The sequence below is a fragment of the Lithobates pipiens genome, unplaced genomic scaffold, assembly GCF_037356315.1.
Source record: "Lithobates pipiens isolate NorthernLeopardFrog02 unplaced genomic scaffold, aLitPip1_a1.2 Scaffold_8, whole genome shotgun sequence".
NCBI classification, from domain to species: domain Eukaryota; kingdom Metazoa; phylum Chordata; class Amphibia; order Anura; family Ranidae; genus Lithobates; species Lithobates pipiens.
In genome coordinates this window covers 507,536,257-507,552,993 of record NW_027507903.1, presented here as the reverse complement: position 1 = coordinate 507,552,993, position 16,737 = coordinate 507,536,257, and the positions used below count along the sequence as shown (strand labels likewise).

At 40.5% G+C, this 16,737-nt stretch overlaps 1 protein-coding gene across 2 annotated transcripts in view; it reads left to right on the top strand.

Moving 5' to 3' along the window:
• The window catches only part of LOC143960587 (uncharacterized), a 169,657-nt gene extending 153,128 nt beyond the window's left edge, over window positions 1–16,529 (top strand). For both annotated transcript variants that reach the window (XR_013270347.1, XM_077469341.1), the window contains exons 5-6: window positions 6,399–6,454; window positions 12,892–16,529. Coding sequence is in view for 1 of the 2 variants with exons in the window: in XM_077469341.1 (XP_077325467.1) it covers window positions 6,399–6,454; window positions 12,892–12,919 (84 nt within the window). In the remaining variant the exon portion in view is untranslated. The remainder of the gene's footprint in view (window positions 1–6,398; window positions 6,455–12,891) is intronic.
• The last annotated feature ends 208 nt before the right edge of the window (window positions 16,530–16,737 follow it).

The following is a 16,737-nucleotide window of genomic DNA, read 5'->3' as shown; positions in this document are numbered from 1 at the left end:
GAACAAAAAGGAGAAGAGTATCTTTTACATTTTGAAGACTTATCTTAAATTATTCTTGTCAGGTTCTAAACTATTGTAAACCAGCTACATTAATAAAATACAAGCACCTAGGTTCTTGTACATATCCTCGATCGTCATCACAAGCACTGTGGGAACCCCAAAAACCAGAGGACTCTATGCAAATTTCAAGAATTCCAAGTGAAGAATAGAGTTGGTCCTTTCTCTTTTGCCTTCTGTTTCTTCTTATGGGTCCATTACTGTGATGGGCGGCTATTTCAGCAATTGAACAGTAAGGGAGGCAAGAGAGGAGACATCTCTCAATTTCACCAGCAGTTATTGGAATTTGCATTTTCAAGTGTCTCATGTAGTGGGGTTCCTAGATGCTCATGAAGTTGTGGGAGGTGTGGGAGGCTGCACCCAACTTTTTCAAGTAGCCAGTTTATTATGGCTTTAGGAAACTGAGAGGTGTGCTTTATAATTAGAGCCTCAAACACACAGAAATAAAACTCCCTTGCATTCAATATAGATCAGTACTGACAAATATGTGGGCAGTGGTTGCATTTTCCAGTCATGTATTGCTTTAAAATGAGTCCAGGCCAAAGTGTGTGTCTGTATAGACCTGTCTCAGTTCTTCTGTTCCCCGGGCTCTCTCATAAGTCATAAGAGACATCATAAGTGTTGAAGAGACATGAGCAATTCTAAACAGATAGACTATGGGATTGCAGCTGTGTTTGGTAGCCAATCAGCTTCTAACTTCAGCTTGTTCAATTAAGATTTTACAAAAAAAAAAATTGGATGCTGATTGGCTACTATGCACAGCTGAACCAGATTTTTCATTCTCCGGTTATAGTAAATCAACTCTAAACAGTTTTACACAGATATAAGCAAAAACTGGATTTTTTGTTACTCACCATAAAATCCCATTCTTTGAGTTAATTGAGGGACACAACCTTTCTTCTTTATTCTTGACCAAATGGGGTTTAATAGCACCACCTACAGGAGTAGGACACTAAGCAGAAAAAAACTCGGCCCCCTACTATGGGCAGTCCTTCTGGTATAAAACCCCTCAATCTGCCATAGGCAAGCCAGTTAGTGACAAAGCAATGTTAGAAGCATAAAACACTAAAGGAGGAGTTGGGTGCTGTGTCCGTCAATGAACTCAAGAGAAAGGGATTTTATGGTGAGTAACAAATAATTTACATATTCTCTTACGTTCATTGGCGGACACAGCCTTTCTTCTTTAATCTTGACCAAATAGAGATGTTCCCAAGCAGTGCCACATCAAGGAGTGCACAAACAATCCCAAGAACAGCTAGGCAAACCAGCCCATGCTGGGAACCCCCCGAAGGGGCTGTACCAAAAACAAACAAAACAGCCCCAGCAGAGAATCATGCCCTAACTCCTGAACACTAGGCAGAACAACTGGTTTGCTTATGTCAGAGCAAGGGGTTATATACCAGAAGGACTGCCCATAGGAGGGGCCGAGTTTTTTCTGCCTAATGTCCTACTCCAGTAGGTGGTGCTATAAAACCCCATTCGGTCAGGAATAAAAAGAAGAGCTGTATCTGTCAATGTACGTAAGAGAAATCAAGATTCAATAAAATCACTATACCACAATAACTGTATGTCAATTAATGACAATAAACCATGTAATTGTCTAAGACCCCTTTCACACTGGGGTGTCGGCGCCGTCGGTTTTAGTGCCATTTTACCATAGTTTTTATGTAGGTTATCGCTCGGTAGCGGGGTGCTTTTAATTCCCACTAGCGGCCGAAAAAGGGTTAAAATGACCCGCAAAGCTGCATTTTGCCAGCGGTTTGGCGCCTCTGTCCATTCATTTTAATGGGCAGGAGTGGTGTATACACTGCTCCTTAACCGCTCCAAAGATGCTGCTTGCAGGAGTTTTTTTAACGTCCTGCCAGTGTAAAAGCACTCACCCTGAGACTGCAGGGGAGCCGTTTTTCAGGCGCTATTTTTAGCCCAAAAGCGCTTGAAAAATGCTTCAGTGTGAAAGGGGTCTTACAAAGCTCATACAGGTTTAGGGCATTAGGTCATTGTTTCTGACTCTTTTTGATAACTTGTAATTGCCATTTATAAAGACAACTGTTTGTAATGATAGCATTGTTCAAAAACAGTTGTAAAAGCTGGAAAATGTCTCAATTCTATTGGTCATCAAACATTCCTGTTTGTAAAATATTGCAATTGTTCTTCAGTTCATAAAGTTTTTTGAATTTTCATTAAATCTTTTGAAGTGGCATCCCACATCTGGCCAGCCTAAAAATAATATAGAATAAACTAGCTTGTTTTTAAACTGCCATAGTCTAGTGTCAATGCATGAAATAATCACTGTGTGGAAGATATAGGTTTGGTAGTGAAGCATGCTGGGAAGAAAAAAGTTGAAGCAGTGCATCTTGGGAACTATAATTTGTTAGCAAGGCTTTCTAGGAACCATACATTACTGGCAAGGCATACAGGGAACTATAATTTACTAGGGCGGTTTACTGGGAACTACAGTTTGCTGGCAAGGCATGCTAGGAATCATTAAAACTGCTGGCAAGGTGCACCGGAAACCGAAGATTGGTGACAACAAATGCTGGGAAAGTTGCATTTTTTGCAAAGCATTCTGGGAATCAAGGTGTGATTGCTGGTAACCATAGTTTTCAAGAAAAAGTAGTGGGAACCATAGATTGGTGAGAACACATGCTGGAAAACTTAGATTTCTTGCAAAGCATTCTGGGAATTAATGTTTAATAATGCATGCTGGGAAGCTTAGTTTCATGGCAAAGCATGGTGAAAATGATAGCTTCATAACAAATCATCCCGGGATGCCTAGTCTCCTGTGCCTGTAGTCTAGTGGTATAGAATTCAAGGAGGCATAGGCTGATGGAAAAGCACTCACTCACTGGCCCTCTAGCGGTACAGCAGCCGCTTTGAGTTCTCTAGCAGAGATTTGAGCAGAAATGGCAAAATGAGTGTATCTGAGCATGAGTAGTGGAAAACCTTTTCCAAATAATTTAGCTTATACTGAGAAATCTGCAGTCAACAGATGGGGCCACAAAAAAACAATGCTACATTGGTTTCATGGCTAAATGCAGAATATTTTATAGTGCTAAAGCCTATGCTCAAAGGAGACATCCTGACCTAAGCTACTTCAATGCAGAGTTTAATTAGGGGAGAACTGGAATGGTGAAAGGTGGGTGTTCCTAAAGGACATTTACTGTATATGTTTATTGTGATACACCTTTTCACAGCTTCCAGCAAGGCTCAGCATTAGGCTGGATTCACACCTATGCATTTTTAGTGCTTTTTGCATTTTGCAGATTTGCTCTACTGATTTGCTCTACTGAGCGTGTTCCATAGGAAACAATGGTAGTTGGACTGTAGTGCAAATCTGCAAAATGCAAAAGGCACTAAAAATGCATAGGTGTGAATCCAGCCTTAGATAGCATGATATCTCAGAGCCACATAGTAAGTTGGTTCTGGAAAACATTCCTTTGGTAAACGTGGTAATTGCAGGTCTGTATGGGGAGTGGGTAACTAGGTAATGCCATCATGTGTTGCTGACCTTGGCTCCAACTTGATGTCTAATTGGTGAAGTGGCACCAAAAAAACATAGCTCATTAGTACTGGCAAGGGGAATAAATGCCCCCTAGCCCAGTCCTTCACTTGGTTCAATCCACAAATGCATGGTAGCCTTATTGAGTACTCCATTGTTGCTGGCAACAACATCCCTGTGTTTCTTCCTGCTAGTTTTTAAAATAAGTGGAGTTGTAATGCAGGGCCTATATCATTTATGCATGACTCTTAGTGCCCGTTCACACTACCGCGACTTGTCAGGCGACTTAGCCGCCTGACAAGTTGCGCTCCGTTCTGTACTATGGAACCGTTCTAATAGGAGCGACTCAAGGTTCCTGTACTATTTTTGGGGCGACTTCAGGCGACTTGCATTGACTTCTATACAGAAGTCGTTTTGCAAGTCGGCGCTGAAGTCGTGTGCAGGTCGCGTCTGTGAGTCGTGCTGCAAGTCGCGTCGCCCCTGTGTGAACGGGCACTTAAGATTTTTTTTACATGTTACACATGTGCAGAAATATGCTAAATGCTTAATGCTAATAAGAATGCAGTAAATTGCAACAGTGTATTCTGCAATGTAGGGGTTAACACTGAGTAGAGTTTGATGTCATAAGACCTAGCTGTTGAAAGCATAGGCTGTAACAGTGCTCCCTCTAGTGGGCAGATTGTGGTACTGCCCAAAGCTGAACAATGCCTGGCCTACTTTTGGGGCTGAAAAGACAACCTTTGATACCCAGAGCTTGCTGTGACTGCCGGGCTACAGCCACTGAGCAACAACACATGAAATATAGTGAAGTGAAAAATGATACAAATGAAACTCAAGGCATTGGCCACTGGAACCTGTTGTATTTTGGCTTTCATTTTATAAATTGGAGTAAAAAATAAAAGTATGGAATTTGGTTGCTGTGGGCAAGATTTTATTTTAGACTTTCATTGAATATGCTGCACATATGTGTATACATTTCATTTCAATACCTGATTGCAGGTGCAAAGAATCCAAAACTGCAAATTTGTTTTATTTTTAATTAACGATTATATGTTGTTTACAGTAGGCTGGAATAGTGATCTGGGATTCAATTGTGGCCAGTCTGCCCAGTCCACAGTTGTCCACTGTTCAGTGACAAAGTCACTTTAAATATAGCATTCCTAGTATACTGTATATATTAGCTTATTGTGAGTAACATTATACATAGAGAGGCAGACTTGTCACGAATAAAATCAGGAGATAGGAGGTTGGTCATTGCTCAACAACCCTAATGGTGGACACTGTGTAACTTTACACCCTCTCCCTTTACACTATGGAAAAGTCTTAAAATAGGCTTAAATTAGAAATATTAGCACAGGGTAATTATTACTTGTCAGTTGTCGGCTGAAGACTTCAAAAACCAACACTTTTGGGACTGTTTGTCTCCTGTTTCTCTGTTGCGGTCTTTGGTTCAATCCGTTATATCACTGCTGTGTCCTGTAGTAACACAGGGGACAGCAGCAGGAAGCGCTGAACGCAGTGAGGGGGCCATGAGATTAAGGTGTTGATTTACTAAAGGCAAATAGACTGTGCACTCTGCATTTGCAGTTTCTCCAGAGCTTAGTAAATTAGGTAAACCTTCAAGTTATAGTAAAGTCTCATTTTTTTTCCTATAAAAATAACAAATATGTTATAATTACCTGCTCTGTGCAGTGAATTTGCACAGAGCAGCCCCAATCCTCCTCTTCTTGGTTCGCTCTTTGGCTCTCCTGGCCTCTCCCTCCTGCAAGCAGCAGGAAGCAGCTTGCCCCCACAGCAAGCAGCTTGCTACGGGGGCACCCGAGCCGAGTCACAGCTCCGTATGTCCATTCAGACATGGAGCCCTGACCTAGCCCCACCCCCTCTCTCTCCTGATTGACTGGCTTACCTTGATTGACAGCAGCGGGAGACAATGGCACTGCTGCTGTGTCTCAGTCAGTCGGGAGGGAGAATCTCAGATGGCTGAGACACTCGTGGACATAATTGGACAGAGAGGGACCTCAGGTAAGTATTAGGAGGGCTGAGGGGGGCTGCTGCACACAGAAGGCTTTTTATCTTAATGCATAGAATGCATTAAGATAAAAAAAAAACTTCTGCCTTTCACTCTGCAAAGAATACCCAATCACATGCATGGAACATTTAAAAAAAAACTGAGCTTCTGCTAATTTACTAAGCTCTGCAGCAACTACACTTGTAAAATGCACGTCTATTTGCCTTTGGTATATCCACCCCATATCTCATATAGCAGGTTATATGTGGACCACCTAAAGAATAAGGAGCTATTCTTTACAGTTGGCTCATGATCCACAACAAGGACATTTCAAGAGACAAATCTCCAAACATTTTCAAGAAAGAACGGATAGTGGACAGCCCTGCACCGAGGTATGTTTTTGAGCAATGTCAGTCTGTCATGGAAAACCCCAGAGACTGTATACCATCTAAGTGTATATCACCAGCCTCATATACACACAATACCCATGAGGGGTGATCAGCTGTGTTGTCAAGGAGTATCAGCTATACATGGTCCTACCTGCTCATTATGCCCTGACGGAGCCACTGCCCATTGGTCCATCCCTGATCCTGTTATTGCTATAATGCAATTCTTGTACGTATCCCTGTTTGGATCACTCAGAATGGAAACAGGTATGTAAGTACCTGAGTAACTCATTCCAAACTCGATAAAACATTCTAACGAGGAAAACAACTTGTGTGATATAATACCTATGTATACATGTGTATATATATATATATTCTTATATGAATATTTGAAAGGATGGAAGAGGCATATCAAACTAACAAATGCATATATTTTGTTTATTTCCAGATCATTTGTTCCAAAAAGACTGAAACTTCAAACTTCAGGCATACTGTTACTTCATTGTAAGTATGAGGTTACTTGAAAATGATTTGATTATTCTTGACTTTTTTTTCTTTTGCTTCTGAAATATACTGTACATATTATTATATTATATATTATTATATTATATTATATTATATCATTGCAGTGAATAAATTTAAAGAGAAGCTGCCATGGAAACTGCCAATGCTGACTTAATTTTGACGTTGCAGACTCATGGGCTTCCATTCTTGTGCTTCTGTGACATCTCCAATATTTCTATCCTGGCAGCTACCATTTAAAGATATACTTAAAGGCTAAGTTCACCTTTGTTCACCTTTTTTTCTAAATTCCAGCTCCCCTATGTACCAATATGTCATTAATGTATATACCGTATATACTCGAGTATAGGCCGACCCGAATATAAGCCGAGGCCCCCAATTTACCCCCAAAAAAACTGGCAAACTTATTGACTCGTGTATAAGCCGAGGGTGAGACATGCCTGTCCATCCCTGTGTGTGTGTCCGTCCATCCCTGTGTGTCCGTCCATCCCTGTGTGTCCGTCCATCCCTGTGTGTCCGTCCATCCCTGTGTGTCCGTCCATCCATCCCTGTGTGTGTGTGTGTCCATCCATCCATCCATCCCTGTGTGTGTGTGTCTCCATCCATCCATCCATCCCTGTGTGTGTGTGTCTCCATCCATCCATCCATCCATCCCTGTGTGTGTGTGTCTCCATCCATCCATCCATCCATCCCTGTGTGTGTGTGTCTCCATCCATCCATCCATCCATCCCTGTGTGTGTCTCCATCCATCCGTGTGTGTGTGTGTGTGTGTGTGTGTGTGTGTGTGTGTGTGTGTGTGTGTGTGTGTGTGTGTCCAGCCTACCTTTGTCCCGAGCCTCCGTCCCGTGCCTTGCCTCCTTGCCTCCGTCCCGTGCCGTGCCTTGCCTTGCATCCGTCCCGTGTCGTGCCTTGCCTTGCCCCCGTCCCGTCCCGTCCCGTGCCGTGCCGTGCCGTGCCTTGCCTTGCCTCCGTCCCGTGCCCTCTTCGTCGGCGGCCATTGTAAAATTCAAAAGCTGCGCCGCCGCCTTCGCCTGTGATAGGCGGAACACTGAATTTCCCAGCAGCCTGTGTTCCGCCTATCACAGACGTCGTATCATCCTCGTCCGTAGTACGAGGATGATACGATGTCCGTGATAGGCGGAACACAGGCTGCTGGGAAATTCAGTGTTCCGCCTATCACAGGCGAAGGCGGAGCCGGAGGCGCGGCTTTTGAATAGAATGGCCGCTGTCTGTCTGCTCGACACGCTGATCGAGCGGGCAGACAGCGATGACTCGAGTATAAGCCGAGGGGGGCACTTTCAGCCTCAAAAAAGAGGCTGAAAATCTCGGCTTATACTCGAGTATATACGGTATTTTGCAAAAATAAAACAGCTTTCCATTTATTCTACACACGCTTACCTCACTCTCTTCATAGCTGTTTAAAGTCACGAACTATGGCAATATACAGGTATATGCACTGATTTTGTACAAGATTTTTATGAAGATTTTCTATGTATAACTGGACATCCATTGCATTTATTATGTTATATCTATGCTTATTCTTTGTACTACATTTATGTACCAAATAAAAATTGTTTGTAAACAAAAAAAAACACTTATCTATTATTTCTGCCTTACTTCCTGGAAAGACTTTAGGTCATGACACAGGAAGGAGTTGACCAGCTGAGGGTAGATGATGCAGGGTAAGTACTAATGAGATCAGCTGGTCAACTCCTTCCTGTGTCAGGTCCTAAAGTTTGTCCAGGAAGTAAGGCAGAAGTAATGGAGCAGTGTTTTTAAACAGCTATGAAGAGAGTGAGGTAAGTGTGTGTAGAATAAATGGAAAGCTGTTTTATTTTTGCAAATAAGTACATTAATGCTATATTGGTACAATTGGTGAACAAAGGTGAACTCATCTCTTGATTAACTGCTTCACAAAAGTTTAAATCGCATGTAATATCTATGAAAGTATGACATTTTTGCATCAAAATTTAATTTTGTTCTGTTTGAATATTCTTAAAGTTTACATAGTTATATAGTAGGGGAGGTTGAAAAAAGACACAAGTCCATCAAGTCCAACTTATGTGTGTAATTACTGTATTTTCCGGTGTATAAGACTACGTTTTACACTTACAAAAAAAAACTGTCCAAAAAGCAGGGGTAGTCTTATACGCTGGGTCAGCTGCTTGGATGACTGCTGAATGTGCTGAATGCTTCGGCTACATACAGTATATACCGCTGAGCCAATCCCAGTGAGCGATGTATTCAAATGAATACAGGGACGGCTCGGATTGGAGTAACAACCTCTGCCAATCCGAGCAGGCTACATAGAGTAGCCTGCTCGGATTGGCTTTGGAGTCAGAGAGGCATGGGCTGATGATGTTACAGCCTCTGCCAATCCAACCAGGCTTTGTATTAATTGATAGAATACATCGCTCGCCATGATTGGCTCCAGCAAGAAGGAAGAATGATATGGCTCCAGCTCCAGCAAGAATGAAGAAAGATATGAAGCGTCGGAAGCCTCGGAAGGGGGGGGGGGGGGGGTTATATTCTGAGTACAGGCAAAAAATCTTAAAAACCTGTAAAATTAGGGGGTCATCTTATGCGCCCGGTCGCCTTATATACTGGGAAATACGGTATATGTCAGTATTACATTGTATATCCCTGGATGTTGTGGTCGTTCAGGTGCTTATCTAATAGTTTTTTTTAAACTATCGATGCTCCCCACTGAGACCACCGCCTGTGGAAGAGAATTCCACATCCTTGGTGCTCTTACAGTAAAGAACCTCTACGTAGTTTAAGGTTAAACCTCTTTTCTTCTAATTTTAATGAGTGGCCACGTGTCTTGTTAAACTTGCTCCCGCAAAAAAGTTTTATCCCTATTTTGGGGTCACCAGTACAGTATTTGTAAAATGAAATCATATCCCCTCTCAAGCGTCTCTTCTCCAGAGAGAATAAGTTCAGTGCTCGCAACCTTTCCTCATAATTAATATCCTTCAAACCATTTATTAGCTTGGTTGCCCTTCTTTGTACTCGCTCCATTTCCAGTACATCCTTCCTGAGGACTGGTGCCCAGAACTGGACAACATACTCCAGGTGCGGCCGGACCAGAGTCTTGTAGAGTGGGAGAATTATTGTTTTATCTCTGGAGGTGATCCCTTTTTAATGAATGCCAGTATTCTGCTTGCTTTGTTAGCAGCAGCTTGGCATTGCATGCCATTGCTGAGCCTATCATCTACTAGGACCCCAGGTCCTTTTCAATCCTAAATTCTCCCAGAGGTTCTCCCCCAGTGTATAGATTGCATTCATATTTTTTCCACCCAAAATTTTTTTTTACATTTGTGTACATTAAACCTCATTTGCCATATAGCTGCCCACACCATTCATTTGTTCAGCTCTTCTTGTAAGGTTTCCACACCCTGCAGAGAAGCTATTGCCCTGCTTAGCAAGGTTGACTTGCATTTTAAAATGTCAATCCATCCAAAACAAATATTTGAGTTTTGGGCAGATGTCTGCAGGTTGAATTACCCACTAGCATCAAAAATCTCACAGATCAATGAAAGCTTCACCTGTGAAAACCATTACAAGGAGTCATCTTTATCTTTTTTTCCATTTGGCAGGATCATCAGGTATTAATTTAATGAAAGCTGCAGACTTAATAAAAAATTAAAATTTACTCAAGTTTATACATATTATTATGCATTACATTTATGCAAGTGTCAAATAAATAAGTGGTGGAGAGACCGTTGCAGCTTTTGGACACTTTCTACATTGGATTGTTTTTCAATTGCAGTGCTACTTACTTTTTTTGAATGGATGTTTACATGCTGAAGTATTACTGTTTTATACTGTTGTTTAATGTCTTTACATATTTTTGAGATGAATTATATTTAAATATATATATAAATATATATATATATATATATATATATATATATATATATATATATATATATATATATATATAAATGTATATAATTTTTTTTTGGTTTGGTTCACTAATTCCTAATAGTGCTGTCCTTGGTTGTATGTTCAAAGTGTACATCAAGGCAAAATGCCTTTTCCCTGTGATCTTCTCTTTAAAGGCCCTTTTAAATGACAAATACAGTAAATACATGTTGATCTGCTAGAAGTGCACTTAGCTCTTAATCTCCTTTCGTGGGCTGACAACAGTGGTCTGAGTGGTTTCAGCCCTGTACAGTTGTCCTATGCTAAAATACTAAAGGCTCTTCATACACAACCTACATTTCAGCCAATATTTGTTGCTGCTTTGCATGAAATTCAAGCCATGCCTGCCCCTGCAAGCACCACCCAGCTTGAGAAAAGTCAATTTAAAAAAAGAAAAAGCCAGGAGGAAAATTATCAGCCAAGCAATGGCGGTATAAGACATAATCGCTATTCGGCAGTACAATTATATTCAGGAAGCTGCAGGTGCCGAGGTTGCCTGAGTACAATAGCCAGCTGTGGAGATTCCTCTATCCACACTCCTATAGTGGATGGGGGAATCCATTGATTTTCTCTTGTTCAATCTGCAGGCTAAACAAAAGAAAATTGAGCTTTGTATGGAGGCCCTTAAAGCGCTATTAAACCAAAAACCAAAAATGTTATGTAATGCAGTTTACCAATTATTAAATGTGGTGGCTGCATTTATTTTCTTTTTATCAGCCTTTTCTCTCTGTTTTCACCTTATGATCTGGCCAGTAACACACCCCCCTGTATTAGAGTGCCTGCACTCTGGATGAATAGTCAACAGAGACACCTTTGGACAGCAGTATTGTTATTATGGGGGGGGGGGGGGAGTGTTAGATGCATTAGCAGATTTGGATACACAAACATTTCTTTTTCTTTTGGGATAAAAGTTTTACATGTATAAAAGCTGACCATTGTAAGCACCCCTGTCAGTGGTAAATGAATAAGGAATGTCCCGCGCTGATGTCAATAAACCTAATAATCTGACGCTAGTAACAGCTGCCTCCTCCGTGACACCTAGTAGGTAGGGTCTGAGAATGAAAAATAGTATTTATAAATGTGATGGTAGTGGCGCTGCTAGGTATTGGTATATATTATTGAAGGGACACGTGTTCCTAACCTGTGATTTTGATGTAAACCAATGCAAAAAAAAACAATACGAAAGTAAATAAAGTGTCTAATGACACCCCTCAGTGCAAACAACCTTAATTGACTCAGTGTGTAAAGTAACATGTACTAATGTTGCACTCAATATAAAGTGACCCAAAATGTGATGCAGTTGAGATAGCTATGTAACTAACAGTAATAATCTGTGAAAAAAAAAAAATATATATATATATATAGATATATATATATATCTATATATATATATATCTATATATATATATATATATAGATATATATATATGAATAAAAATTGATTGCAAAATATAAAAAATGGCAGTGGTTAATACTTCGTGCAAAGTTCATCAATACAAAGTGACTGTTAACTTTTCTCTCCATGCTTTGAAAATATAAATGCCCTTGCATACACAATCTTACTAGAACGTTCTCCCCACTAGGGGGCGTTGCACTTTCACAGCCTTTATGCTGTACAATAGAACAGACCTCCAGTATAGGTGACTCTTTACTGCCCCTTCTCCTCATTTGTACACAGTATATTTGAAGACAAAACGATACTCTATAGTGTAATAACGTTTACCTTAAGTCACTCACAATGTAAAATAATTCTATGGCGCAATGAGAAACAATTATGAATACTTCCTCTGCGCTCCACGATCAGAAACCGGAAGTGACGCTGTGGCTCCGCCCCATGTTTTGTCATCAAGATGTCTACTGGAGCTGCCAGTCTCAACTGCCTCACATTTTGGGTCACTTTATATGGAGTGAAGGGAAGTTGATTGTAAGAGTTTCCATACACAGAGTGTGTAACATTTAACATGTTCAGCAAGCTCACCCTCTATCTCGGACCGCCCCTCTGACAGTGGGCAGGGGATCCTCTCCCCATAGCCGATGTCACAATTTGAAAGCAGTGTGGCCATTTGGGGCTCCACCCACATGGCTACGTCATTCACCAATTGTTTCCTGTGACTGAATAGACTACAACTACCATCAACCATTGCAGCTGATGGCTTGTAGTTCTTAATGAACTGCAAGGGCGCTTGTCAGCACTCTCGTAGTTCATTGATCTTCCTGCTCTCAAGTATCTGCTTGCCCATTTTAAAAGTATGGGCAGAAGGGTATCCTGAGAGTTTGCAGGAACCTAGCATTGCACCCCCAATCTGAAAAAAAATGTGCATTTATTTATTTCAAAAGGTGAAATTATCCTTTATATTGCATTACAGGTTTCTACTGCAGGATCTGTAGATGGCAGTCCTTTTCTATGGGAAAATAAACGGTTAATGATTTTAACAATACCCAGAGGTAATTAAGTAATATATCACTTTTTTTTTTTTCCAAACATCTTCTAGGAGGAATCATAGCCTTTGGGTAGTGTAATAACAGCCGGTCTGAGCCTGCTTTCGAGGAAAACTGGAGGTGAATTAAATCATTTCTATGAAACCCCGCAGGTGTGCAGTGTGATAATCTGATAATGTATGCAGTGCAGATTCCTGATAATGATAGAGATCTTCTCGGTATTGTGGTATTATTATAACCGTTACCTATCTGTCATATTTATTCTGCACAGCCTTTTATAACCTCTTAATGCCATTTTGTTTCCTGCAAGCCTGGTACTAAGTGATCCCCCGTTCCAGAGGCTGACTGTCCTTTGGGGTGAGGTAGTAGGTTGTTTAGTTTTGGGGTCAAGCCCTAAGTGTCAGATAACTATACAATCTACTGTCTTTCCTGAAGTGGCTGTAATTTCTTCAATGGAGACTTCTTAATCATGGAGAGTCATCGTTTACTTTTACTATTTTCTCTTTGGATGATTTTTTGTGTGTGTAATCTCATTTTAAATTATGGTGAACACTTTTCTGTACAGCGGGGAGATTTACTTTCAGGGGCATAGTGTGGGAATATGTTAATAAGCTAATGTGACAATGTGGGAAAATCTTAAGCCTGCTACGTAGCGCACTAGCATAGCTTGGAAGGAGCCGTTGTACTAACTATCTAATGTTAGTACAGCAATCTCCCCCTCTGAGCTATTGGGGTTGATGTACTAAAGGCAAATAGACTGTGCCCTTTGCAAAGTGCAGTTGACCTCTACAAGTGCAGTTGCCCCAGAGCCTAGTAAATGAGGCAAGGCTGCACTTTCCAAAGAGTACCCAATCACGTTCAAGGAATTTTTTTTTTGCTTGCACATGATTGGATGATGGAAGTCAGCAGAGTTTCCGCTCATTTACTAAGCTCTGGAGCAATTAGTAAAGTTTCACTTTAGTAGATCAACCCCCATGTGTTCGGAAAGAGGGACAGCTATTGGCTGAAAAACACTGATCAGATACCAATCGGCAGGCCTTTTTCGGTTATGCCGTGCCGTACACACGGGCTGAACGTTGGCTGGTTCAATAGAAACTGCCCGCTGTTTGGCCTGTGTGTACAGGGCCTAAAAGTATCATAAACGTTATGTGCATTGCTTCAGAACATGGTACAGGCATACCCTACTTTTACGTACACAATGGAGTTTATTTACTAAAGCTGGAAAGTGCAGAATCAGGCTCACTTCTGCACAGAAACCAATGAGCTTCCAGGTTTTATTACCAAAGCTTAAATTAACAAGCTGAGGTTAGAAGCTCATAGGTTTCTATGCAGAAGTGAGCCTGATTTTGCACTTTCCAGCTTTAGTAAATAAACCCCATTGTGTACTTAAAAGTGGCGTATGCCTGTAGTAAACTAGTCTTTATTCACAGTGTCCATGATATCTAATAATAAAATAGAATCTATCAACTGTGGCAAGGTGAAAACATTTTTTTATGTAAACTAACCTTTGCAGAATTTATTAGTAAGGTGGCCTTTAATCCTTGTGGCAAGGTGGGAAAATATATTAAAGAATTCTTTATCCACTGTGGCAATAAAAGAGAATGTTATAGTACTAACCTTTAGTCACTATAGCACTATTGGAGAATGCTGTAGTACTGTCCGTCATTCCCTATGGCAATAGGGGATAATATGTTAGTTATCTAACCTTTTTCCCCATTGTACAGCTGTAGGAATACTATAGTAAACTTACATTTCTTCCCTGTAGTAAGTATGAATATGATGGCTAACTAACTTTTATTCAATGTGGCAGTATTGGAGAATGTGATAGCAAGCAAACCTTTCTATACAGTGGCAAGATGAAAGAATTTAATATTAATCTTTTTTTTTTTTTTACTGTGGTAATATGGGAAAATGCTATAGTACTGACCTTTATTCCCTGTGGCAAGGTTGAAGATTATAATATTAAAATCATTTTTATACACTGTAGCAATACGGATGAATATTATAATACTAATCCTTATTTCCTGGGGCAAGATGAACGAATATAATAATATATTGATTATATTGGGAGAATGCTAAAGTAGAATTATATAGTAATTTCCCTAATTTTTTATGGCAATGTGAAAAAATATAAAGAATAAAGTCATTTTTATGCACTGTGGCAATATGGAGAATGCTATAGTGCTAAACTTTCTTCCCTTTGGCAAAATAGGATAATGTTAATCATCTAACTATTATTCAGAATATCAAAGTGAAAGAATTATTTAGCTAGCTAACAGTTATTGCCTGTAGCAAGGTGTAGGGATATGATTACCAACTCATATTTATTCAGTGTGGCACTGTGATAGAAACCACACCGTTCTTCACTGTCGCAAGGTGGGAGAATATGCCCATAAAATATACAGTACTTACTTACTATACTTTTCTCAGTTATTCTCAGTTATCCAGACGAATGTTAGCTTTTTGTAAGGCTAATGCCCTGTAGACACGGTCGGACATTGTGACCACAAAATCCGTCAGATTTTTTTCCCACGGATTTTGTTCGAAACTGTTGTTGCATACACACGGTCGGACAAAGTTGTTGGAAAATCCGATCGTTCGGAACGAGGTGATGTTCGTTGCGTACGACGGGACAACGTAGAGGCTAGTAGCCAATAGCTTTGGTCTCGTAATTTAATCTGAGCATGCATGGCACTCTGTCCAATCGGAATTCTCTACAAACGATTGGGAAAAAGTTCGATCGGATTTTTTTTGTCAGAAAATTTTAGATCCTGCGCTCACATTTTTGCTGTCGTAATTTCCGACGGAAAAAGTCCGATAGAGCCCACACACGAACTGGCTTTCCGACAATATAATCCGATCGGACCTTTTCCATCGGAATTTCCGACCGTGCGTACAGACAGTTTTAGAAGGAGTGTGGAAGAAATAAAGAATTCTATTCTATTTATGTCTGTGATCCCATTGGGGAGAATCTCTCTCGCATTGTGATGTCTGTAGAAGAAATGGAAGAAACTTTTGTCCTCAGAAGGCACAGACAGCAATAAAGACCCTTCATTACTCTACTAAAGAAATTTTTTTTGTCCCATTCCCCTTCGGAGTGATTTGCCGTTACTTCCTGTCCTGACAGGAAGTGATGGAAAATCTCCCCAGTAGAGAGACAGATGGCAATAAAAACCTGAAGTACGCTCTAACCCTTATCTGGTTGGTTGGTTTGGTAAGCAAAACGTGTGGAGTTGTGAGTTGGAATTTGATAAGTTAATCCAAAATGTTGTGTTTCCAAAAAAAAAAAAGTAAACGTTTTCAAATACTTACCATTGGTCGCTAACGAGAAATTTCAAAAAGGTATTTTTAACTCAAGCTGTCTTAGCGGGGTGAGGTAGTAGGTTGTGTGGTTTCAGGGTAGTGTTTTTTGCCCCAATCAGGAGTTAACTATACAACCTACTGCCTTCCCTGACGGGCAGTGTGGCGTCACAAGAATACGAGCCAAAGACCAATTTTGTAATGGAAGATCGTAAGCCAGCAAACGCATCACCTAAAACAATATGGGAACGCAGCGGCAGTCTCTTCGTAATCTTGTATGTATTATTTCAGCTCTGTGTGACTTCCAATCATTTCTGCTGTTTACAGCTTGCTTTTACTTTCTACTGTGCGGCTAAAGAATAAAATCAATAAAGGTGTGAACTTTCAGATATTTTGTGCGTGGTGTGTTTCTTTTATAAGGAGAAAAAAGCCTTCATGAGGGTTCTTAGCCATTTCTACAGTTATGCACAGCAGCTTTTCCACAAAGTTTTGTTTAATTCGTACTGACAACAAATGATGTCAGGGCTCGTGATAGAATGCCATAAAGAGGGATTCCACCTCATTTTCAATTTAGAAAATCTACAATGCTTTCTTATAGA